This window comes from Triturus cristatus, chromosome 12, assembly GCF_964204655.1.
Source record: "Triturus cristatus chromosome 12, aTriCri1.1, whole genome shotgun sequence".
NCBI classification, from domain to species: Eukaryota; Metazoa; Chordata; class Amphibia; order Caudata; family Salamandridae; genus Triturus; species Triturus cristatus.
The window spans coordinates 41,960,221-41,987,649 of NC_140595.1; the positions used below are offsets into that span (position 1 = coordinate 41,960,221).

Consider the following 27,429-nt stretch of genomic DNA (forward strand, 5'->3'; position numbering starts at 1 on the left):
AGACGGAGAAAGAGAGGATGGCTCATGAGATAAGACTGAAAGAGATAGAGCTTCAGATCCTAAGAATTGGAGCACCAACTGTTCCTAATGGTGGCAGCCAAATCCAAGAGTCCACCAGGGAACCCAAACCTTACCTGCCAAAGGACATAGTAGCTAGCTATGGGGCGGGTGACGACATCGCCAAGTGGCTAGCAGCCTATGAGGTCTCGTTGAGGGCCCATGGGGTTCCAGTGAAGTACTGGGGAGGGGGATTGTATAAGTACATGCCTCCAGCTGGTAGGGATGCTTTATTGGCCCTCGAAGAGGATGAGCAGACCCACTACCCCACCATGAAACTGGCGCTCATCAGAAAGTTTGGACTAACACCTGAAAAGTACAGACAGAAGTTCAGGGGTAGTCACAAACTGGGCACACAGAATTGGGTGGACTTCCTGGACTATGCAAAGAAGGCACTGGAAGGTTGGATTCAGGGCAGTGAAGTAAGGAACTACGAGGAGCTGTTTGACCTAGTACTGAAGGAACACCTACTCGAGAAATGTTTCCCTGAACTGCGGCAACACCTGGTGGATAGCAAGCTGACCAGTCCCCGGAAGCTTGCTGAGGAGGCGGACATTTGGGCTAGTACCCGGGTGTCCACAAGGGGGACTGGAGGGGATACTCAAAAGGCCGGACAGGGCGCCCCCCAGAAGAAAGAAGGAGGGGAAAAGAAAAAGGAGTTCTCCAAAGGCCCCCAAAATAACTTCCAAGGGAAGGGAACAGGATTCACCTCTAAGGCTAACCCCCCCAGAAACCCTAATCCTGGCCAGAGCCAGCAGCCAAGGGTTGTCCATTGCTACGAGTGCGGTGGCGTTGGACACTATAAAGGAGATCCGAAGTGTCAGAAACGATCACCCCCTCCCACTGGAGGAAAGCCCCCCGGAGTAGCTAGTGTAGTGCTCGGGGAGGAGATGCCCTTAACTAAGGGAAGGGAGTGGGCGGGTGTCACTCAAGTGTCCCTGGGAGAACGGGAGATGGTTCCTAAGATCCAGGTGCCCGCAAATACCGCAAAGTATGGGCAGTGGATCACCATCAACGGCCAAAGAGGGGAGGCTCTGAGAGACACAGGAGCCAGTATGACTATGGTGCGTAGCCAGCTGGTGTCTCCAGAGCAGGTAATTCCCGATGTACTCCACCCAGCCGCGATGGCTGACGGCAGAACAGGTCACTATCCCGTGGCCGAGGTTCCCTTTGAATGGGGGGGGGTTGCAGGTTCACTTCGAGTTGCCGTAAGCCCTGCCGTGCCAGTCGATTGTCTGCTGGGCAATGACATGGAGCACAACGCTTGGAAGGAGGTGGAATACCGGACTCACACCGAGATGCTGGGTACACCTGACTGGGCCTGTGTTAGCACAAGGTCCGAGACTACCCGAAGAGGGAGTTCATTCCGGCTGGAGCCTGGAACAAAGGCCCAGCCAGCTGCCAGTCAAGGGAAGAACCGAGGACAGGAGGAGCCTGCCTCGGCGTCTCCACCCCGTAGGACGGATAGGCCACCGGAGGTGGTGGGCCAGGAGTCTGCGGAGGGGGACGTTACCAACCTGGAGGACCTACCCATCCCGGCCGAGTGGCACGTGGAGGGAGGCCCGTCCAGGGAGGAATTCTGCCAGGGCCAGAGGGAGTGCCCTACCCTTGAGGGGCTGAGGCGACAGGCCGAAGCCCAGGCAGCAGGGAACGTTGAGGGGAACTACAGTGTTTACTGGGAGGATGGCCTCCTCTACAGTGAACCCAAGGCACCCCTACATGGATCGTCACGAGCCTTGGTAGTTCCTCAACGTTATCGAGCCTTCCTTTTAGAGTTGGCTCACGAGATACCATTGGCAGGACACCTGGGGCAAGACAAGACCTTCGCCCGTCTTGTCCCACACTTTTATTGGCCTCAGATGAAAGTGTCGTCCGATACCTACTGCCGGACATGTGTGTCTTGCCAAGCCAGTGGGAAAACAGGGGTGAAGCTGAAAGCTCCCCTGGAACCACTTCCTGTCGTTAGCACCCCCTTTGAAAGGGTGGGCATCGACATTGTGGGTCCATTAGATCCGCCAACTACAGCTGGTCACAGGTTTATCCTGGTTCTGGTGGATCATGCCACACGGTACCCAGAGGCAATAACTCTGAGGACCATAACAGCACCTGTTGTGGCAAGGGCCCTGATGGGAATCTTTACCCGAGTGGGTTTTCCCAAGGAAGTTGTGTCCGACAGGGGGACCAACTTCATGTCAGCATATATGCGGGCAATGTGGAAGGAGTGTGGAGTGACCTACCGGTTCACGACTCCTTACCACCCCCAGACCAATGGTCTGGTGGAGAGGTTTAATAAAACCTTGAAAGGCATGATCAGAAGTCTGCCTGAAAGCCTGCGGAGGAAATGGGACGTCCTCCTACCCTGTTTACTTTTTTCATACAGGGAAGTGCCACAGAAGGGAGTGGGCTTCAACCCCTTCGAGCTTCTGTATGGGCACCCTGTACGTGGACCTCTTAACCTGGTGAGAGACGGATGGGAAAGAACTCCCAGAAAGCTCCCCCAGGATGTGGTGAGCTACATGCTGGCCTTCCGGAGCCAAATGGCTAAGTTGTGGAAGCAAGCTTCTGACAACTTGGAAGCCAGCCAAGCAGTGATGAAGGCGTGGTATGACCACAACGCTCACCCGGTGGAGTTGGAGCCTGGCCAGAAGGTGTGGGTGATCGAACCCGGAGAGCTTAGTGCCCTCCAGGATCGCTGGTCAGGACCCTTTGAGGTGTTGGAGAAGAAGGGTAAGGCTACCTACTTGGTGGACCTGAAGACCCCTCGTCAGCCCCTGCGGGTGCTGCATGCCAACCGCCTCAAACCCCACCACGAGAGGCCCGAAGTCATCTTGATGATGGTGACTGACGGGGGAGAGGACGTGGAAAGCGAGCCTCTCCCTGATCTGTTTGCGTCTCAAGAAAAGGATGGGTCGGTGGAGGGAGTGATTCTCTCCCCATCTCTAACTCCTGAACAGCAGGAGGACTGTCGCCAGGCCCTGGGGCAGTACTCTGCGTTGTTCTCCCTTGTCCCGGGTAGGACTCACCTGTGCGTCCATGACGTGGACACAGGAGACAGCCCACCTGTGAAGTCCAAGATCTACCGGATGTCAGACAAGGTGAAGGCCAGCATTCATAGTGAGGTCACTAAGATGCTGGAGCTAGGAGTGATTGAACCTTCTAGCAGCCCCTGGTCCAGTCCGGTGGTGTTAGTACCAAAAGCTGCACCACCGGGTGCCCAACCAGAACTGAGGTTCTGTGTGGACTACCGGGGACTGAATTCAGTGACAAAAACTGATGCTCATCCGATCCCTAGGGCGGATGAATTGATTGACCGGCTGGGAGCTGCCCAATATTTAAGTACCTTTGACCTTACTTCAGGGTACTGGCAGATCTCTTTGACTGATGGAGCAAGGGAAAGGTCAGCCTTCTCCACGCCCAATGGCCACTACCAGTTCTGTGTGATGCCCTTTGGGCTCAAGAACGCACCTGCCACGTTTCAGCGCCTGGTAAACCAGATCCTCACCGGAATGGAGAGTTTCTCTGCTGCTTATCTGGATGACATAGCCGTCTTCAGTAACAGCTGGGAGGATCACTTGCGTCACCTGCAAGCTGTTCTCCAGGCCCTGAGACAAGCTGGATTGACGATCAAGGCCAGCAAGTGCCAGATCGGGCAGGGGTCGGTAGTGTACCTTGGACACTTGGTGGGTAGGGGAACGGTGCAACCCCTCCAGGCGAAGATCGAGGCCATCATGGCCTGGGAACCCCCCAAGACACAGACTGAGGTCCGAGCATTTTTGGGCCTCACGGGATACTATCGCCGCTTCGTGAAGGGGTACGGTACCATCGTAGCCCCTCTCACGGAGCTCACGTCCAAGAAACAACCTCGACGGGTAGTCTGGACGGAGGCTTGTCAGCAAGCCTTTGAGAAATTGAAGAAAGCCATGTGCGAGGCCCCGGTCTTAAGGGCCCCAGACTTTTCCAAGAAGTTCATTGTCCAGACAGATGCATCAGAACATGGCATTGGGGCAGTGTTATCGCAACTCAACGAAGAGGGTCTGGATCAACCCGTGGTCTTCCTATCCAGGAGACTACTTCCCAGGGAACAGAAGTGGAGTGCAATAGAGCGTGAAGCCTTTGCAGTGGTATGGGCTCTGAAGAAGTTGCGGCCATACCTGTTTGGCTCGCACTTCCTAGTTCAGACCGACCACCGACCCCTTCGTTGGCTGATGCAAATGAAGGGGGAGAATCCCAAGTTGTTGAGGTGGTCTATTTCCCTACAGGGGATGGACTTTCAGGTGGAACATCGGCCTGGAGTGGACCACGCCAATGCAGACGGTCTCTCAAGGTATTTCCGCCTTAGTGATGAGAACTCCCAAGGGGTTGGGTAGCTCTCCCCACTTTCAGCTGGGGGGGACGCGTGTTAGACCTGTCAGCCCTTTGGGTGGTCCCTCCTCATCATTATTTATTTTGTCCCACTTTTGCCTCAAACCCTGTTTGAATTTTTCCTTTTTGGGAACCACCAGACTTTTTCGTGTTGCTGCAGATTCAGGGAGCCATTTTAGCTACCCCTGAAACTTCTGTCTGAGGGCCTGGAGCACAAAATGGTGGCCACCTGTGACATCACCAGCATCCACTGGAACCTACCAGCACCTTCCAGAACATTCCAGGAGATTCCAGAACTCTGTGACAGTTGGAGACCGTTTAGAATGTTGGGAGGATAAGAGAGGCAGTTGGCAGTTGGAGCTGGCAGTTGGCACCTGACTGGTGAAGAGAGAGGAGCACAACAGTGAAGGAGGAAGGAGTGAAGCAGCAGGGGTGGAAACTTGTGCCTGGAGTGGGGTCCATAAACCCACCCTTGATACTTGTCCCTACTGATGGATCCCAGCCTATAGCCCTGTGTGGGAAGAAGACAGAAAAACTCATCCTAAGGACCTGAACAGCAGGAACAGGCCTTAGAACCAAGAAAGCAGCAAGATCCTGACCTGGAAACTGGTTTCCCTGGAGTCCGGCGTCGAGTAGCCTGAGACCTGGAGCCCGAGGTGGAGAAGCGGCGCTGACTGAAGTAGCAGACGTCGTACCCGGAGCCGCCTGAGGTCGTGAGAGGGCGCCGACGGAGGTCGTGAGGAATACCAGGGGTCGAGGGGGAAGTGAACCGAGGTCGAGCGAGCGGCGTCATCGGAGGAGTGAAGTCCGCCCTCCGGAGTCGTCGGAGACCGAGGTAGAGGAGCACCGGAGGTCGGGAGTGAGGATCGCACTCCGGAGTCGCCCGGAGCCTGTGAGGAGGAGCACCGGAGGTCGGGGGTGAGGATCGCACCCCGGAGTCGCCGGAAGTCGACATCGAGGCCAGGCCGGCCGACGTCATCGGAGCCGAGAGCGCCATCGGACCGGAGCCGCCCGAAGTCGACATCGTGAAGAGACTGCCCGACGCCGTCGAACCGAGGCCACCGACATCGGACCGGAACCGCCTGCCGGCGTCGTCAAAGAACTGACATTGTGCCGAGGCCGCCGAGACCGAACCGGAACCGCCTCACGGCGTCGACACGACTCCAGCGGCGTCGGAACATCAGAAAAAGGGCAGTAAGTGGAGTAGAGGGCGCCTAAGGCCCTGTGGAGACCTGAGAGACTGCTCTAAGGGGCTAGGGAGGTGCTGAAACCCACCTGACTGTGCCTGGGGTGAACTGGGACTAACCTAGAAAGGTTGTGTGGAGAGAGAAAGCCAGGGCACTGGTATTCCCCCCTTTGATCTACCTCAGTTTAGGCCTCAGCCTTGTCCCAGCCAGGGAGTAGCCCCCCTCAAGCCTTCCACAACCCTACAAGCTGTGCCTGGGCCAAATCAGCCCTTAAGAATTGAAGTGTCATCTGATTACATGAGTGTTGCTGTATACTTTTAATTATTTATTGGGGGTACTGTATTTATTGAATTTTTACCTATTTATTGCTGCACTATATTTATAGGACCACAGGACTTGTTGGTGTACAATATTTATTGGTACAGTATTTATTGCCTCAAAGTATTTAATTGTCTGTATATATTGCACTTGTATTTATGCCCTGTTATTTATGATCACCCCTATTTATTTAATCAAACAGCCAATATTTATTTGACCTGCACTAATTGACACTTGTATATTGTGATTGACCTATTTATTTTTCCAATCAGCAACTAAGAGAAAAAGATAAAGAAAGAATATTTTCATAATTTTTACGGTGTAGAGTCGTTTTTGGAACGGATGCACGCATGGTTATTGTATGGGTATATTGTATGCTTAACACTGCGCCTGTTTCCTGACCACTCGAGCCAAGCTACCACAGTGTGTCCGGAAGACCACCACCACCCTTTCTAGTGTGGGAGTGGTTTTCCAACACTCTACCATCCTTTTACTTTCCTAGTCTTTCTAATATAATAGCTGTGCTTCAAGTCCCAACCACCTCCCCACTGATATACTATGCATTGGTTTTCATATGATCACACAGCTTTGCTCAGTTGTGCGAGAGCAACCACTTGTGATTTCACAGAAGGCGATAACACCACTAGATCCCCTAAGTACGGAAGAGAGCGGGGGAGGAATGTGCCCGTAGATTAGGCTTCAAGGGTGGAACTATTATTTCAAACACTGCACAGCTCTACAAGTAAATCTGAAACCGGGAACTTCACTACACACCACCTACACGCCATTTTGTATGCACACACATGCTTGTTGCACATGCCTACAAAATGATGCAGGTGGACGCATTATAGTCCTTTTTAGGTCGAACATTCGAAACCTCGTGTATATACTTTAGTATATACTTATATGTGTATGTACTGGCTAAGTGGAAGTTGTGAGATGTAAGTAGCTGGGGGCATGTGTACCTGTTGGCTGGATGAGTAGGTAGAAAGAGAGAAGAGTTGGGAAAAGCATATTTGGGAGTCTACTGCAGTGTGCAAGATTCGAGATGACTCGGGGATAACATTTATATGGCAGTTTGTGTTCATTACATGAATCGGGTGACAAGGTAGTGCCCGAGCTTTGCAGTGCTTTTGCTGACCCAATGTGATCAGTCACCAGATTATCGGTGAAACTATAGAATTGTTGTAAAATGTTTAAGATGCGATTGTCAGATATTCCTTTTTATGACGGGTACATGCTGATGAGCTTTGCGGGGGTCAACAGGGGGTAAAAGACATTGTCATTTACAACACCATTACTTGATTAATGCTTCACGAAGGAAAAAAAAAAAACATTTTCAATGCCAATAGCTCAAAACAATGTCATTGCGAGACCTATTGCATTGTAAATGCTTGTTAAATTAGTGATTACTAAAAATCAGAAAATATAGCTGTCAGATTTGCGGCATGAGCTTCGAACGCTGTAATGTTATCCTATTGGAGAAACATACACTGCATGGGAGCTACTTGTCAACTTTTTAAAGGGTTGGTATTCTAGATTCAAAGTAAGTCAGGGGTCAAGGTCCTTAGAATTACCAGCAGTTTTGGTTTACCTGTCATGGTGTGTCCGGGTGCAGGTTGCATGGGTAGCCTTGAGCGCTACCACTGAAGTCAATGGAGAAACATGTAACAAGAACAAGGCTTCAAGTGGGGACTGGGGGGACCAACCTAGCAGAAGCCAAAGGGAGCTCGGCTCTTGAAGGTCTCTGGAGCAAGGGCGAACTGTCTGTGGACTCGGGTGCAGAGGTGTTTTGTTTGGCGGGTCATTTACGTTGGAGGCTCTCACTTTCTAGGTCAACCTGGAGAGGTGGACAAAACAGGACAACAGGGCCACTCTTGAAGAGGGCCTTGGTGATGCTGACATCCCACGTCAGTAGGTCTGTCTTAGCAGTGTTGGTATCCAGGCTGGACACTTAAAAATCCTTGGCTGCTTCAAGGGCACTCGTACCCTGGGTATTAGTGCTAGAGTCTCTAGCATGTCGAAACTCGCTGGAGAGACAGGGCTAACTTTTTGGAGTTTTAGGAACCATATCCTAGGCTGCTGCATCGATGGACCCGGTTGTCAGCAGATCGGTGAACCGGTCGTTGCGGTCAGCACCTGCAGGATACAGGGAAGTGACTCCTCCACTTCAAAGGAGATGCTGGCTGGTTGGCAAAGTGCTGACTGCCCTCCGAGGCTTTGGGAGGATGTCCAGCTGCAGGACGAGCCGGGTCTTTGCAGTTATCAGAACAGGAGCAGGCAGGGTTTGGCGCCAAAGTCCACTCCACAGTTCTCACGCTTGTCTGCTCTTCTTGGTCCTTCTTCTGTTTCCAGTGACGTATCTGAGTTCCTGGGCTCAGGGGGCCACCTATATACTGAATTATGGGGTGTTCAGGGCAGTGAAGGGTAGAGGCCAATAGGCTGCTTACCCTTGGGGTCACCAAACCCCTATATGACTACTTCCTATGGGGAGTGAACATTACCATGTCCCAGAGTTCCTAATTCCACCAAAATCAAGATGGTGAAATAATTATTTTGTGGTGCACATCAGGTAGCCCACCTTAGAGGTGCGACTACCCTGTATGTGCAACACACCAACTGCATAGTTAATTTTCCCTGTCCTGGTGCCAAATGGGCCTCAGGGCAGGGGTTGACATTCTCCAAGTCTGGAGGAAGCCAGAGCCACATATCCAAGGCGGTAGAGGCTTTGAAGTCTCTGGCCTTGGTAGGCAGATTCAACAGCCATCCTGCTGGAGGAGGTGAGAACACCTTCTCCGGAGCAGGCATGGTTTCCTGACCTCAGCTAGCTTGTCTGTGGTGGCAGGCTGGATGATACCTGTTAGCCAGCACACTAGAGAACTAGTAGGTTTCAGGGGGCACCTATAAGGTGCTCTTGTGGGTTCATCTCATAACAAATCAAATACAGGAATCAGTATGGATTTATTAAGACAAGGTGTTTGATACCAAACACCATTGGTTTCAGTGACGCCATCATGTAGTTGGAAATTCAAAGGCCAGTGTCCAGTACTTAAGATGGCTTTCCTGATCACTTGTAATATCTAGAACTTAAACTAGACATCACAGGGGCATACCTGCTCACGCAGATATATCCTCACATGTAATATAATACACTGTGCCTTAGGACTGTACGGCCTGCTGTAGGGGTGACTTACATATATTGCATGCAGTGTTTGCGGCCATGGCACACAGACTGTGTGCCGTGTCTTGTTTTCAAAATGGTTTGCACCATTACACGCATCCTGCTATGGCAGTATTTGTGTGTGGGTCCCAAGGCTTAATTTGAGCCAGTGGCTTCCGGTGCTCAGCACCGGCACTTAAATGTCAGCACTGGCTCTTGTGCCAGTCTGCCACATGGTGGTGGTGTCTGCCTAATAAGGGATTAGATATAAAAAACAAGGTGGTCCTAACAAAAGGATTAAAATAAATTCAACATAAAGTACCCACAAATGTGAAACACAAAGGAACTGAATTCACTGTTTATATAAATTATTCAAAAATTAGTCATTGCATTCAATACATCGATTCTCAAATAATGGTAGTGAAATTCCAGTTTTTAATGTAACCAATTCCTTACAGGAGGTAGGTGCTCCGTAGTGAATCGAAGTGAGTGAAAAAGGTAAAGTGCTGGTGATTTGAGTAGGACCTGTCGTTGGCAGCGCTGGCAGGGGAAAATAGACGAGGCAAGCTGCATTGGCCTCCTGAAGAGGGAACTGGCACTTATTTTTTCTTACAAATTAAGCACTGGTCGGTTCTTTAGGGTGGCATAATACATGACGCAGCCCTTAAGGGCCCTTTTTAGTACCCATGCCATAGTTACCAGGAGTACCATTTACTAGGGACATACAATGGGGCTAAATTCCTTGCTAAATGGTGGGCAACTGAACATTTACTTTGTTTCAGGGAAAGAGCACTGGCACTGGGGACCTGGTTAGCAGGAACCCAGTGCACCTTCACTCAAAGACGCATAAGTACCAGGCAAATAGGAGGGGGTGATCATGTCAAAAACAGCCACTTGCCAACTGAATTTTCTTGAAAAGTTGAAAAGTTACCTTCTAATTAATTTCTAGGAAACAAATACATCTAAATATTATATTTTGAATTTTCACTGGCCAAAGAGTGCTCACTATGGGCATTTTTCAATGCCCTCGGTTCACTTGGTTTCAGGTTGGGAACCAGACCTTAGTGAATTAAGTTTGTACTCCGTAACATAAGCTATCACTTCGGCTCAGCAGAAAAATATCACCTAATTCACATAAACAATGGGAGGAGCAGAATCTAATACCAGGTCCGAGCTATGTGGCAAAACCACAGTCAAGGGCTTACACATTCTGCTGCAATCACTGGCTTTGGAAAGGGAGGGTTCAGCCAGTTAGATATTAAAAATGTTGTGACCCCTTATTTTTATTAGAAGAGTGCATGTGTAGCGGGGTGTACGAGTGTGTGTGTAGTGGGGTGTGTGGGTGTGGGTGTGTCTGTAGCCGTGAATTAAGTGCCTGCGGCACCGTTCCTACTACCTTGGTATGTAAAGCGCTCTTTGTGTGCTTCATGTGCATTTAAACACCCAGCCACCAACTCCAGAAACTCCAGAACACTTAAAGACTTTGAGATTACTTCATCACAACCCAATCTAATTCCAGAGACGGAAAAAAGTTCTGCAACACCTGCAAAACCAATATTTGGGCGGCATAAAGACTCCTGAAATGCTGATGTATCCTTTGTGTTTTCTGAACAATGGCATTTTCACATAACACACAAGCTCTTTTCAGGTCACTTACAATTTCCTGGCAGTGGACAAAGTCCTTCCATCACTCTTCCAGATGGAGACCAGGAACAGAGAGACCCCTTGAAAACACACTTTACATACAAGGGCGATCAGTCCCATCCAGAGTGCTTTTTACAGTGAGGAACCTTCAGTGAGCACAGCAAGTGTTGTAAGTCTGACCACTGGCCAACAATGAGTTGACTAGCACAAACTTGTCAACAGAGCAAATCCATACCACGTACACAATAAATCTGACTTCTCTAAATTAAAATAACGTTCAGACAAAATCCCAACATCCCATTTCATTGTTCAGACTAATGCAAAAATAAACAAACAAGTCTAGCATTAAACAATGAGCAACTTTAAAAGACTTGTTAGGCTTGGCTTTTTCAGCGGGTTTATCCTCAGACATTTTGCTTTTTGGCCTCTTGTTTTTGGCCTTATTTTTATTGGTTTAGGACGCTGGGCACTTTACCACTGCTATTCAGTGCTAAAGAGCATATGCTCTTAAAGTAAATTGTTTTATAGGATTGGTGTTTCCATGATTGGCTTATTTGATGTACTGTTAAGTCCCTAGTACAGTGCACAGTGTGTGCCCAGGGCCTGTAAATCAAATGCTGCTAGTGGGCCAGAAGAACTGATTGTGCCACCCACACAGGTAGCCTTTCAAAGGTCTCTCGGACCTGCTACTGCAGTGTCTGCGTGCAGTTTTTACTGCCATGTCTACCTGGCAAGTGCACCCACTTTCCAGGCCCAATCCTTCTCTTTTCTTATATGTAAGGTACCCCTCCGGTAGGCCCAAGGTACCCCCATGGGCAGAGTGCAGTGTATGTGAAAGATAGGACATGTACTGGTGCGTTTTACATGTCCTGATAGTGAATGACTGTTTATTTCATCTGTCCCATAGGCTGGAATGGGAGTTCCTTTGTACCATCTTACAACCATAACTTTCTTTTGGGGCAAGATACAGAAATGGAGTTTAGGCTTCAGGCTTCCTGAACTCAGGATATAAAAATACACCTTTTAGTAAAGATGATTTTGATACTGTGTGTGTGTGAAAATACCGCTTTTAGAGAGTGGGTATTTTCTTATCTAACCATCTATGTGCCTCTGCCGTATTCACTGTTGAGTTTTAGACGGACGGGGGCCAGTTTGTGCATTCTCACTAGACAAACACCAGGGGGTGGTTGAGGTGTGTCCTGCCTTTCCTGGTTGACTCACAGCTAGGCTAAATAGACCTGGCTGCATTTAGATCAGTGGAAGGAGTTGTTGCTAGCTCCTGAATGGACTTTCTCTGTCTTCCACAATGCTATCTCCACCCCCTGGAGTGAGCCTGGCCTGAGCCAGGTAGAACTGGATTATGTATGCCAGTGAAACCTTGTGTCAACTTCAAAGGGAAATGTGGTATAAATATTGGGGCCCTGTTCCACACCACAGCAATGGCCCACCGACCCCAGCACCATCGACTCAAGATCATCAACCGACGCCGCTGCATGCACTGCGACTTCTGGGCCCTGCACACTGCATTGCACGGCCTCACACCGCAGCCTTGGATCTACCAACGACAGTGCTTCAGCAACAACAACGCCGCTGCTTGAGCTGTGACCTGTCAACACTTGCCTTCCCTTCGCACCACAGCCCAGGTCTCACAGACGCCACTGGACGACCATCACCAAGCCGCTGCCTGCACCACGACCTGAGGGCACACACGGCACAGCGCTCCACATCACACTGCATCCCCGACGCCTGCCGGCACTCCTGACTTAGAACTCAAGGAGTTCGACCTACAATGCGTATGGCTTCAAGGGCCAAACGACTCCTGCCCAGTCTTCCAGAACCGACGCCTGCTGACGCCGCTCCTCCAGAGATCCCCGAAAGGTCTGACGCCCTGCATCTCCAAAGGTACTGTTTTACGGGACTTCATGACACTGTAGATGACCCGCGATCGATCAGAACTGATGGATTTGTTGTTCACGACGCCATGATAGCTCCGGACGGAGCTATTGACTTCAAGGAACTGTATAGAAAGTTTATTTTTGCTTTATTGGTATTGTGGATTACTGTGTGGTGGATTTTTATCATTTTGGTCTTGTTTTACTCAGATAAATATTAGATATTTTTCTAAAACTGGTGTGGTGTCCTTTCGTAGGGTTTTCAGTATATTACTGTTGGTTATGTGCAAATACCTTACACACTGCCTCTGGGATAAGTCTGACTGCTCATGTCTAGCTATCAAGGGGGTGAGCAGGTTTTTTTTTAGACGTGTAATCTCCTTATCCTGAATGGAGTAGTGGATTCTGATGGCTTAGGTGCAAGCCCTAGACAACCAGAAAACCCATCTATAACAAGCCCTCATTTGCAACAAACATAACTCCGTGGCATACACAGCATCTTGTCATATCTGAAATGCGGTGAGAACTAGAGAAAAACTTTCATTGCTGCCAAGTCAAAGGATTGATAAAATCTAAATTTAGACCACTCGACGGGCCGAAGAGAATATATACAAAAGTAGGGGCTGCATTAAGAAATGGAGTAAAGTGTGGGGGCCCTGGTCGAAATACAGAGAATCGGGGGGGGGGGGGGGGGGTAAATGTACAGCTATTCCCCGTCATGCCCTATGGATATTATCTGTCTTTGTATGGTCTTGTGAGCTATGTTAATAAAAAAATGTATTAAAAAAAACAAAAATGACCACTCACTCACTAAATTGGCTATCAAAAAGCAGGGAAAGAAAATGTATTTCAAATGTTAGGAAAATGCCTGGAGATAAACTCTGTTGGTTGATAAAAGCAGGAAAGACATCACGGGCTGGGATGCATGCCACATTTCATGTTTTCACGTTTAAATATAAAATGTAATATAAAGAACGTTAATAATTTGTATTTCGTTTGATGTAGTCTATTTGGTTTACTGGGTCTGTGAAAATTAGGACTAGTGGGCAACAAATGTGTTTTACAAACACTGGAGCATGTAAACATCTTTTGTAATGCTCGCTATGTGTCTTAACAGGGACAAGAAACCAGCCGGCATGATTAGACTGTGTGTAAATCAAGTAGGAATGTCCAAATTGTCTTTTGGTTTGAATGAGAGCGCTTACTGACAAACAAATTATCAGATTAGTGGAAGAATATGTGTATATGGTTGATAAGAGAATAAAGAAAAAAATCTGTTAGCAAATTAAAGGATAATAGCAAAGGAAAGAATAAATTGTAAATGTAATAAAATAACTCTCCATCAATACTACGCTGATAAACAACCGTTTCACACACTAATACCCGTTTCCACTTAAGACAGTTGTGTATTAATAGAAAATGTATGCACAGAAAATATATATCAGAAGAATGCCACTAATAAAAACTATAAAAAATGACAAAGGTGTTCCAACATTTTTAAATCAAGTAAAAACATTATTTAGTAAGAATAGACACTTCAAGTGAAAGGGTGCATCAAAGCAAACAAAAGTAAAAAAAAAAAAAATACTAACCAGAAGATTGACGGATTCAATAACGTCTAAGAACACTTCATTTTTTCGATATTTAATTCCTTCGGATCTCCAAGACACTGCATTGGTCACTGTAGCAGGAGGGCGAGGGGCTCCTGTTTCTAATTTGTGCCCTTCTTGAGTGATATATCTAAAGCCACAAAACATGAATCACTTTAAATGATGAGGCTATCAACAAAATGTAAGCATGCACCAATTTATTAGCAATTTACAAGCAGCTTCATTATGGCCAAATTAAAAAGAAATCAGATGATGTGATGCATGTTAGGCACTGAAAGAAGAAAAAAAGGAATTTATTTCTGGTTTGAATTGCAACTCTGATGTTCCAATGACACTAAAGGCCTTGGTGGACAGGGTTACTCCGTCACAAACGTGACAGATATCTCGCCCACAAAATTAGAATTCCATAATATCCTATGGAACTTGTAATACGGTGGACGGAATATCAGTCACGTTTGTGACAGAGTATTCCATCCGCCAAGTTCGTAATCTGGCCCTTAGTATTAATAACAACATTCTCTAGTATATCATCGCAGAAACTCAAGCAACTGGTTACCAAGCGCAGTCTTGTGCAGGACATTTAGGTCCTGCTCTGGCCTCTGATGAGGTCATCTCAGAAATCACTGATCTACCAGTTTTCTGGTACGGTCACCTATATCTGGCGCTTTTATTATCGATCAGATATGAGACTTCTGGCCTCTAATCTACTGTAACCCACTGGTCTTGTATCACTAAACATAAATTAACATACCAGCTTCAAATCTTGAATCTTCACGGTGTACTCTTTATGATAATATTCAAGTAAACAAAGATACTTTTCATGCATGGATAGTCTTCGGCCTAGCTACAACTGCTACTTTCGTCCATGCAACTATCCGAGTTCATTTCCTCTAAACTCAGCCCAGGCAGGTTTTGAACCCATCCAGGTTAAGAATATTGAGCTTATTGGTGTACACAGCAAGGTGCCATTAAAACTGGATCAGGGCGGTGAGGCAGTGCTCGTCCTCTGTGACACTCTCCACTGTCTTTGATGCAGTAAGCCTCCCCATCCTGATAGACAGGCTTATGGGAGCAGGAGACAGGGTTTGCTTTGGAATGGTTCTGCTCCTTCCTTACACCTCGGAGCCAGGCAGTCATAATTCCAACAATGAAGTCCTCATCAAAATCCTCATTGTGAGGAGTCCTGGAGGAGTTACCTACGAGTACTAGTCAGACCAGTGACTACTGGGCCTCACCCAGCGGGGGATGGTCGTTTGCCTCTGATGACCAGGGTCTGCCATACTGTGGCTCTGCAAACTGGGTGAAGTTCAACCCCTTCTGCACTTGCCTCCCAGTAGCAGTGACGGGGAACAGTCAAATATTTTCAGGGAGTTAGTGTAGGGGTGCTTTAAGCAGAGGATTCAATCACCAAGGAACTCAATAATTTGAATGTTTAAACCACTGTCTGTCTTGTTAAAAAGAGAATGCTTCAATGAACATAAAAAAACAGAATACTACACACTACAGCATACAGGTACAGGCATTTTACTGGCAGGGGGCCACTTTACCCTCCCCTCACTTTTCCCCCATTCCTTGGTTTGAGTCGGTCTATGGGGAGGGCTGTCAAGCACAGTTATCAAATACTCCGCTCTAGAGTTTGTGCGTTCATTCATTCCCAGCAGAGTGTTTATCTCACTTCTACAGAGCTTTGTTAAAGTACCATTCGAGCCAAGGACTCAGCACACATCTGGCTCTCTCCATCTTCTGGGAGGGGACTCACTGGCTGCAAGTGCTCTAGCACTCAGGTCAAGTTCACCGGGAGCAGCGGTGGAGGTCACCACTCAGTGTCTGTGTGGGTATGCAGGATCCAGAAGCAGCAAGCCAGCTTTGGGTGAGCTGAGTGTGCGAGTCACAGGGTGAGAGGATCACAGCGCCACATCAAGGCACTGTTCTACTGGCAGCATGGGCCTGGCTTAGACCACAATGCTGTGTTAGCAGGACAATCTTCTCCAGTTCAGTAAGTCCTCACAGCGGCCTAGTCCATTTAGGAACACTCCAAGCTGATGCAGCAGCACAGTCCACTTAAGTTCAATTTCAGAACCTCGCAGCAGCGCAGTCCACTTGGATAACGCTTTATGCTTCCAGCAGCAAAGCTGCAGGGCAATGCCACAGTGTAGGCCCCTCAGAAACAACTTTAGGTCAGAGCCACGGTGCAGCCACATGTCGGGAGAGACTGTGCTAATCTGGTAGCACTCAGCTCACTCAAGCTCTCTGAAAGGATGGACCCTTCGCTCCAGGGTCAGCTGCTTCTGGCTCACCATAGACTATCACACCTCATGCCTGGTTGCCACACTCCTCCTCTATCTCAGTCGACAGGTTTATTTCCAGGTGCTTTAGGACAGGGAAACAGTTCTTCCTTACAGGTAAAACTCCTGGTGATGTCCTCTCGCCTTTCGGTAACAGCTGAGAGGCAGACTGGTTCCACAGTAGTCCTCAGAGTACTCTGTGGACTACTCCCTTCCTTGGTCAAATAGATATTCAAATTGGAACAAGAAGTAGGCCGGCGGCTCCAACGTTTGAGCACTCAAAGCAGACAAGGAATGTGAATTCTCTGTCTGCACTCACAGAATCAGTTTGGGGTGGTTCTTTTTTCACACGTTCACTCCAGGCTGTTCTCCATAAATAGCCTTTCTGTAGATTGATGTACCACACAACAGTGTCATCTCCAGTTTAGCACAAGAGGTAAGATTTTTCAGCACCTGGCTATCACGAGTCACACTGAACATTGATCAGGAAAGGGGCAAAAGGCTGGTCTCACCTAGAAGTCCCTTCACACTCTGAACAAAAGAGGATACAGTGACACAATTCAGCCTCACCATCTCCCAAAATGGAGGTATTCAAAAGCCACTCTCAGCAAAAATACATAATTGCATTTTTTTTTAAAACGCCACATCTCTTCTTTCCCCATCCCAGTGTCTAGGTCTCCTCACGCCAGCAATACACTTCCAAAATCAGGGAAAACCTCACCTCCATCTTGTGCACATTGACAAGCCAGTGACTCCACAAATCAAACCCACATGTCTACTTTATTCTTGTTCACTCTGACACAACTGATCAACCATACAGGCTACACATACATATGCACACGAATAACATGCACTGGGATGTTAACACTAGGACCTAGGTTAGCAAACAGAGTACAGAACTTTACAGGAGTGGGCCAGGATGCCTTCCCTCCAGTAACACAGATAAAAAGGTCCTCTTACAACTACTGATCCTCAGAACACGGTATGCTGTCATCACCGTTCTACATGCTAAACCAATGACAGGCATGGTAGTGCACAGTCAAACAAATGAGTCACAATTGGTGCCCCTCCTCCAATCCTTTCCGATGCAGGACCTCACTAACGTCCAAGGACAAGAGACTTTTCAAGGCATAGGGAAAGTGGGCAACTGCCCAAGGCCCCTACCTTCCAAGGAGTGCCTGGGAGAATGAACTACCTTTCTAACTCCAATGTGTCTATTTCTCCTTCTCAGCCTTTAATCTATTATTCAATATTGTTTGGCAACATAAGGTTTGGATTAGCAGATAATAGGCAATAAAATACAAACTTGTTGCAAACGGGACCCTGAAGTACGTCTTGCCCAGGGCCGCAAAATTCCTTTAAACAACACTACCAAGGGCATGCCTAGGCCTTTACAGACAGACTAGATTAGTGTGAAGCTGGGACCAAAATCAAAAATTAGGATACAAGATACTAGCAGCCATGCACTCAGTGCAGGGGAACACGCAGTAATTAATGACCCAACCACTAGATGGGCAAATGGATGCTCAGCATGTGAATACAGAAAAGGACTCAAGGCCAAAGATATATCTCAGGAGGCCATTAGGGCGTGCAGCACCTACAGAGCTAGCCCGCACTGCCAAATACCAGTATCAACGCCACCTACTAACCATTACACTTCTACAAACGTAACAAACTGGACTATACCGCGTGACTCAAAGCTGTAAAAATGGCCTGGGCACACTGGGATCATCATTATCTTTATTGTACATAGCACTGTCAAACACTCTCCTTATGTGCTCTTTTCAAAATAGACTGACAGCGTCACCATGTGGTGGTCTGTTATAAACATGTGTAAAGAAATAAGTGAAGGGGTTGAGCACTTGCACACACCAGCAAAAATGTAAGTATTGGGAACATGACTGTACACTATGCTGGGGCATTCCTATCCCCACAGTACTCTCTTTGTCGAAACAGACTCAAAACTTTCAGCTGTGCTACATGTATCGTGCAAAAGACACACATTTTTTGACTGAATGAAAAAGGCAATACTGGGCGCACCAAATCCCTAAAGGGGCTGAAGGGGCTAGCCAACTGGATGGCATCTGAATTGGTTATAGTTAATCCCGAACAAATCCGAGGTGCTGATACTCCGGCTCTCCACCTTCAGATGCACCTTGGTGGCCAGACGTGCTCAGTGTCCTCCCCTAATTCATTTAAGGTTAATTTTTTATGGCAATGTCTCTTTGTCCCTCAAATCGAGAAAGTCTCTTGCTCCAGTTCCGTGGGGGTTTTTTTGTTTGTTTTTTCAAACACAGAGTCAGGCTGTGCAGTAACACCAACTTCCTGTAGAAGGACATATTTAACATGCAGTCTAGCCAATACATCTCACCATCTTGGGTTCAATGTGTTCCTCACATACATCAGGTTAAGGAGCCATGTTTGAGTGTCAGCTCAATGAATAACGAGGACTGTGACATAAGGCAAGGAAGTCTTTGTCAAAATAGCAGCATGTGATCAGCACGCTCATTGTTTTCTGGTATATTTGCAGGTTTAACGTAATGCTAAGATTATGACAGGGAAATTTACAGAATTTAAGAGCATTCGTAGATATTGAGAATCACTGTACTCCAGCCATTCCAGAAATAGATAGATTACAGTTGCAGTGTGCAAGTGTCCCTCATACTTGCCAGTTCGAAGTGTCAGAGTAGAGGGTACTTAAATAAGACTGTTTTAAAGATGCTCCATATAGAAAGTTACACATTCAGAAAGGTTTGGACTGGCAGGGACCAAGCTAGTTAATTCGTATAGCGGAGATTAAATATGTGTGACTCGCCATGGTGTTTTGGTTTGCATCGTGTCATGCGGGGTTTATAAAGTGTGGACAGCTAGCCCATTCTTGGCCTACTCATCACACCAGCAAACTCACAGGAACACGTATACCATTACAAATACACTTCCACAACTTCATGCTCTCAATTTTACACACCAGCACACAAATGCACATGCCAACACACCCTCATAACCACCAACTCACACTCAGTGAGGGAAGCCTGAACTACTCTTATCCAAACACTTACTAGTCTGTGTATAAGGGAAACATGCACTCCTGGGCAAAACGTGAAGAAAGTGTGCATTGACATTGCAACTGTGCATACTAGACCTGTTCTCTGTGTGAGGAAGAGTTCTCTGCTGCTACCCTGTTTTGTATTGGTTCTGGGGGAGGGAATCCTGTACTATAAACACCTGTGCACCTATCATTTGTGCTAGAGAAGTTTTCACTGCCCTTGCTCGTATGCTGAACCAGTCTTGGGGATTAGAAATGCTTGATTAAACTGTAAGTAGACTTGGATTAGTACGTTTTTGTTCTAACAAGTTTGCCAATTTGGCTTGTGATATTCTCTCTTTTAACGACCTATAGCTGCACAAACTCTTACAAGTTGGCACCAAGACATGACGTTGCTGCCAGCAATAACAAAGGGGTTTGAAATCAGCTCTAGAGCTTTTTTCCTGCCAAATATGAAACAAGTCTCTCAAGTGCACAAACCACAGAAGAAAGGCCCGGAGGATCTTACCTCAGGTGCGTAAAGGGAAAACAGAGTCAGATCTAGAGCCAATGAATTACAACACAAGCAGATTGTAGGTGTGGAGTCATCAAGAAATGCCCCAAAAATATGAATTTGCTGTCACCTCTTATTTAGTACATGGCATTCATTATTGTATTACAAAACCCTCAAAATCACTTAAAGCCACCAACTCAAATGATCACAGTCTGCCTGTGAGGCATACACCTTTACCAATACAAGGGGTTAGTTCTATTTGTGGGGTGGAATAACTAGGTATAATGGGGCGTACCCTAAAGATACCCTCAGAAATAAGGAATTACCAAGGGAGTTGGTAATTCACCATCAAATTAACTTGGTAATTTGTGTCCAGTGTTTCACCTGGACAATTCGCTGAATGTCCTGCAGTTAAATTGGAGCAAAACAACAAAATCAGAACTGAAGGAAACTGGGTTTTGCTGTAATTGTCCCCTCACTTTTTGTCTTGTATTTGATGTAACTTTGTTTGAAAGTGAACTGGAAGTAGGAAAGTGCCCCTTTTTGCATGGTTGCCCCTCACTTTTTGCCTGATGTTGATGCTCTTTGACGGAGTGTGCCCTGGATTCCTGCCAACCAGGTACCCAGGGTCTATGTTCTTTCCCTAAAACTGTACTGTTACACACCCATTTGGCAACTCTCTGGCCACATGTAAGTGCCTTGTAAAAGGTACCATAGGTACCAAGGGCCCTGTGACCAGGGAAGGCCTTCAAGGGCTGCAGCACATATTGTGCCACACTTAGAGGCCCTTGCCTTGACACACACAAACACAGCTCCCTGGCAGGCAGCGTGTTTTGGAGCAAAGTGAAGAGTCAACATGGCACACATCCGTGTGTGCCATGCCTACAACCCACTGCCTATGGTATAGGTAAGTCACCCCTCTAGCAAGGTGCACTATACCACTGGTGAGGGCATAAGCCCTGTATCCCTACAGTGTCTAAGTCCATTCTTAGATATTTATAAGTGCAGTAAAGCCATAAAGAGTATATGGTCTGGGAGTTTGTCATTACGAACTCCACAGCACCATAGTGGGATTTAATGCCAGATGCACTCAGAGGGCATCTTAGAGATGCCCCCTGAAAAACGACCTAACTAGTGTCCTGGCTGAGTGGCTGCTCGCCAGCTGCCATCACCAGACATGTTTCTGAACCCCTGGGTCGAGAGCCTCCCGCTCTCGGTGTCCTGAAGCAAAGCACATCCTGGGCAGAGGTGCCAAGCCTCCTACCGCAGGGTGGGCAGTTTACACGAAGGGGAAGCTTCAAAGGCCTACCACCTTTGTGAGCTGTCCCAGCCATTTGTTGCTTCCAGCAAACTGGCTCCCACCCGTTCTGACCCCCACTTTGGAGGGAGAATTGGCGGGAAAACCAAGATAGGAGGAGAGGTGTGCCCACCTTTGCCAACCCCACCCCTCAGGTGGGAGAGGCAAAGCACAACTCTCAGTCCCCGCCATCTTGAAGAGGATGGGGGGACCCAGCCAACCAGAGTTGAGGCTTTTGCCCCCTCCCACTGGATGGTGGCATAACAGGGGGTGTACCCCACCCCAAGGAAGGGACCCATTGGTCCCGACCTGCACCTTCCTGAAACCCCCCTAAATGTAGTATTTAGGGGCAACCGTGAACCTTGACTCCTCAGACAAGTAAGAAGAAGAAGGACCGAAGAGCTGTGTTGAAGGAAGAATCGGAGGAGGAGGAGATCCAACTGACTTGGCCCCAGCCCTACTGGCCTGTCCCGACCTCGACCTGCCCCAGCGGAATCCTGGCGTGTCCTGCAGCCAGCAGCCCGCAGCCCCTCAGAACCCGGAGGACCTGCCCTGCTTTCCCTACAAAGACTTTGTCTCCCGTGAGCACCGGACTTGCTCAAGCACCAGACTCAGGCTCCGGCCAACTCCACGAGTCTGCACCACTCTACACCCGGCGCCCATGGCCTGAGTTTGAGTGGCCCAACACCATGAGCTGGGATCTGGTGATCCCTGACCTACCTCAAGCCTTCTGACAGCACCTGCAGTCTCCATCTGGGGGAACCGCGACTGGAGCCGGTAAGGAAAACCCAATGCCAAAAGATACCCCTGCACCCGACGCCCCACGGCTTTGGGTGACCCAACCGACTGTGTCCTAGCATCCCCCTACATCCCAACTTACCTCTCCAACTGGTGGTCGCCTCCAGAAGATCTTCGTGGCAGAGTCTGCAGTGTTTGTTCTGATCGGAGCTGCCCCATTGAAACCAACAGGGCTCCCGCCGTCGATCCAGCAACCTGCACCCGGCCGCCCCTGTGCTGCTGTGGGTGCACCTTGTGTGCAAACTTGGATCCCCCTTTGCCCTACGCATAACCCCAGAAGATTTGCTCCCTCAACCTTGTGAGCTACTTGTACGCAGACACCAACCGACATCCCCCTAGCCCCATAGGCTAACACTGGGTTCTCAGAACACTGTACCCGGCTGCCCTAGTGCTTTTTGAGTGCATCCTTGACCCTGGAGAAACCCTTGTTCTAACCCCAGAAACGCAACCCTCAAGACCGTTTACTTACCTCCAAAACTATATTTTTTACTCCATAGGATGGCATTGACTATTTTCCTCTGAAAAACTTGTGTTGAGGGTGTTTTGTATGGAAAACTTAGAAACTGTGCTTTGAGAAAAACTGTTCTACTCACCTTTTATCCAGGAAATGTCCCAGTGCGATATCTAGGCATATCACACCGAGTAGAAAAAGTAATCCTGAAAGTAATCTATGAAGTAATCAAATAGTATTTGCACATTTTACAAGCCTGTAAGAAAAGTCAATATTCATCCAGCTTGCTTGTGAACAAACGGTCTTGAAAAGTACAATTTTATTTACCTGTACCAAGTCCTGCTTGGTTCTACAAATAAAACACAACTAAAATATTTTTAACACAAACAATTGGTCTGAACTCAGTCTTTGAGTGTGTGACATCATTTTGTGCCCGAGTGTGTACAATAAATGCTTAACACTACCCTCTGATAAAGCCTTACTGGTCACCCACACTACCACAAATAGACAATACCACCGGACTCTGTGCACATTATACCTTATTTTGGTATAGTATATACAGAGCCAGCTTCCTACACTGGGTTCCTACCAACAACGTCCCCAGTACGAGTGTTCTTTCCCTAAACTGTACCATTGTTCCACAATTAGCACCACTTTAGACTCTATGCAAGTTCCTAGTAAATGGTATCCCTGGCACCTAGAACCCTGGGTCTAAAGAGGGCCCCTAAGGGTTGCAGCACGAACTGTGCCACCCTAAGGGACCCCTCACCAAGCTCATGCAAACTGCCATTGCGGCCTGCATGTCTTGGTGCAGACAAAAGTGGAAAGTCGACATGGCACACATCCCAACTGCATGTGGTATAGGTAAATCACCCCAACAGCAGGCCTTACAGCCCTAAGGCAGGGTGCACTATACTCATATGTAGGCATATCTGCGTGAGTGGATGTGTCCCTGTGATATCCAAGTTTACCCTTAGATATTAAGCACAGGGAAGCCGAACCGAGTACAAGGACATGGCACTCATGATTATGAGTTCCCCCGCTACATGGTGGCTTCACTGTACCCCCACATGTTTGGAATCAAACATCTGGTCTTACTAAGCCCACATTGATGGCAGTGTTGGATTCATTAAGAAATGCACTCAGACTGCACCTTATAGGCGCCCTCTGAAAACCTACCAGACCACTAGCGCGTTGACTGACTGATCTTGACAAGCCAGAAACCCTAGACAAGTTTCTGACCTCCTGAGGTGAGAGCCATCGCTCTCAGATGTCAGGAACAAAGCCTGCTCTAGGCAGAGGTTCTCCATGGAGGAACTACATTTCAGTGCCGGAAGCTTCGAAGGCCCAGGCCTCGCCAGATAGCGGAGAACCACCACCCACCCCCGTCATGAACCCACATTTTGCCAGAAAGACAGGCAGGAAAATTATTAAGATTAAGAGGTGTGCTCACACCAAGCCAGGACCGCCCCTAAGGTGGACTAGGTGGACACCACCTTTTCAAATTCTCCCATCTTGTTTTGGATAGAGTTAGCCTTCTAGGGTCAGGGTTATGCCCACTTCCCACAGGAAGTGGTCATATAGAGGGTGTGAACATCCTAAAGGTAGGTAGCACATTGGCTACCAGATGTCACTCCCCATAACGCCTCTAAATTTAGTATTTCGGTAGCAGCACTGAACCTAAGAACTCAGATTCATCGATCAAGAGAAGGACGAAGAAGAGCCACTGCCTATTGAGAACTGCAGAAGAACAGTGACCTTTTTGCATGAAACCCTGCCTGCTCGCAACTCTCTCGACAATCATGACTCTTCCTGCAAGCTAGAGATCTACCAAAGCCTTGGGTAGCCTGCCAGCACATCGAAAATCGCCTATAGTGTCCCTTGGAGCAGAGGAGCTACTCCCCTGCAGTCTGCAGACACCCACAAGCAGAACCCAGTCCACCGCCTTGCAGATCCCCAGCCTGACCAATGACGCAGACGACCAGAAGGTAGTCATGCTATGGAAGGTCAGATCTGTCTCCCCACCCAGTGTGAAGACACCAGGACCAACCAGAGCCATGCAGCACCAACCCCTGGGGTACAGGAAGCCCTGCACCAAACAACAGCGAGAGTCCAATCCATATTGTCCATGCACCATGACCAAGCAGCCGTCGAGGGACATCAGCATAATTGAGACCCACTTCGTGAGTGACCCAGCTGTCCTGATTTTGCCACTGCCAGCTGTTTGTCCCTAATCGCGGAGCATCTTTGCACATCCAGCCCAGCCGGCCTAACCACTCTGCACCCGAGCCGCACGGCCCAGGTACCAAGAACCGGCTGTGCCCCCCAGCTCCATGACCCCTTGTAACCTAAGCTCCCGTTTGGGAGCTCTCAGACTTGTCCCCAAGTCACCCTGTGCAGCCTGTTTTCAGGTGGCCCCCCTTCACCGTAGCGCACCCAGCAACAACCTTACCAGTACCCTGCTCACGGCTAAACCCAGGTGGTTCCCAAAAAACTGCTGGTAGTACTTTAAACCTTGGCCCACTGCAACTCAAAACCCAGAAGGTGAACCTCTAAAACCGACTGTACTTACCGTTATGCATAGATGTCTTTTCCTTCCATAGGAATTGCATTGTGCTATCCACAACTGTAGGATCATCATTGTTAGGGCCATACACTCGGCAGAGCACATACTTCTTCTCTTTAAACATAATCTGCGAGATAGCCCAGCGACCTCCTTTATCCGCTATTGTCTTGCAGACTGTTGCTTTGAACCGTTTATTCTTTAATATTGCGACCCCACGAATAGAGGCACTTTGAGTAGAGAATATTATCACTTCAAAACTTAACTATTTTAGAAATCCCCAGTCTTTATAAGAAAGATGTGTCTCTGTTAGCATTACCACATTTGGGTTATACATTTTTAGCTCTTCTGCCACTAATTGCCTTTTAGTCCCGCTATTTAACCCCACCACATTCCATGCTAAACATGACCCACCATGTTGAATTAGATGCACTACTCTTTTTAATAACCATCTTAACTATCTGAATATGACACCCAGCTATACATTTATCATTGCTTTTCACTCAAACGTTGACCCATTCTTTTTTTTTTTAGACCCCCACCCATTCCCTCCCTCACCCCCAATCTCTGCGAGAGATTGGTCCTCCCCCCTCCCCCAACATCTAGAAGGAGGAATCATCCTCTTTCTCAAAGCTGCCGCATATATGTCTGTTCCTTCCATAGGAATTGCATTTTGCATAAAGGCACACAAGTTTCAAAGATTTACTTACCTGTGAAAATTGCTAACAAAAACAGTACTAACTTTTGAAAAAAGTTCTGGGTTTTACAATAAGTATAAAAAGAAGAGTCATTTTTCTAATTCAGTCTTGGATTTATTCTTTGAGTGTGGCTCTCATTTATTGCCTCTGTGAGTACAACAAATGCTTAGTACTACCCTCTGATAAGCCTAACTGCTCGCTCACTCTCCCACAAAAGAGAGCGTTAGCATTATCGACTTTAGCCTCTGTAAGTCAATTGGGGACCCACTGGACTCTCTATACAGTGTACTTTTTAGCACACTATACAGAGAACCAGCTTCATACAAGAACACTTGGTGATCAAATGGCAAATATTTGCAGGAAGTGGACTTCGAAACATTCGACACTATACAGTTTTATCAGCAGGTTGCATGTCAGTGGGAAATTTTGTGGCCATTTCAATTGAAAATCTGCGGATTGCAAATCAGTGTGCTACCACTTCATGCTTTTGGTATGTATTAATTAAAAGTGATCGTTTTTAAACATGATTTGAGAAACATTCCTGCCCCCACCCTGATGACAATGCTGTTAATAAACTAAGAGGCAAGTCAGCCATCATGTGTATCCTATATGTGGCTAGATGTGCATTAACTTTGGAGCAAAGGTTCAGTCTTTTAAATCAAACGAAAGAGTTTTTTGTACAGCAGACATGCTGAACTTGCGTATTGTATTTGAAGGTGCTCTCATGTGTGATAAAGAAGAAAATGGCGGCTCAGTGAATTCAAATATTTGCCCAAGATCACATAATTTGAAACCAGTTAATGTGTCAAGAGCATTCTAATAAGGTCAAGTAGATCATTTAAGTCACTAGACCTGAAGGTCTAGTAACATTTTTATGATTTTTCAAGGACTGTAGTTTTCAGTTATTAAGGACTCCCTCGTGCACTGCAATGGAAATCTTCTTAAAAGACAGAATGATACACCAACCAGCCAATAGCATTACTGTGAAAAATACTAAAAAATCCACTTATCATACGGTTAAGAGCCCAGCAAAAAGTTGTCAAGCCATACCTAAAAACATGGATGCATCACTTCTGTGACAACAGCATATAAATTTGTATTTTAAGTGTGTTTTTGCCCTTTAAACTTCTAACTGCTTAGGGGTCAATGTAAAAATTGACAAACTATATAAGTGGGGGAAGCAGAGCCTTCCTTAGCAAATAAAAAATAAAACAGAAATAAACAATTATGCTTGGGGAGGATGTTAAAGCTTTTATGTGCCCAGATAGAGAACAAAGTTAAGGCTGTAGTAAAGAAAACATCACGGCTTGTCAACATGAATACAGAATGTACTGGTTAGAGCAGCCTGTAATGCAGTGTTGCTTTCACCAGCCACCGCACTGCTGTCAGTCTGTCCACAATCTCTTTGACGTCCTGGAAGGGCAGCAGTCACCATTTCCACCAACCCTACTAACTGAGCACTTTGGTTGGCTAGATCTGAATATGGAGCGGGACACGTAACTACAAATACACTGATAGGACTGTTCAAAACCCTGTAGACTTGAGGGGCTGGAGAGAGCAGGCAAACA

General features: G+C 47.5%; 1 protein-coding gene across 1 annotated transcript in view; it reads right to left on the minus strand.

The window, feature by feature from the left end:
* Positions 1–27,429, minus strand: part of LOC146772364 (AP-1 complex subunit mu-1) — a 160,638-nt gene that overhangs the window by 84,895 nt on the left and 48,314 nt on the right. Inside the window, exon 5 of the mRNA XM_085639149.1 lies at positions 14,213–14,360. Coding sequence (XP_085495275.1) covers positions 14,213–14,360 — 148 coding nt within the window. The remainder of the gene's footprint in view (positions 1–14,212; positions 14,361–27,429) is intronic.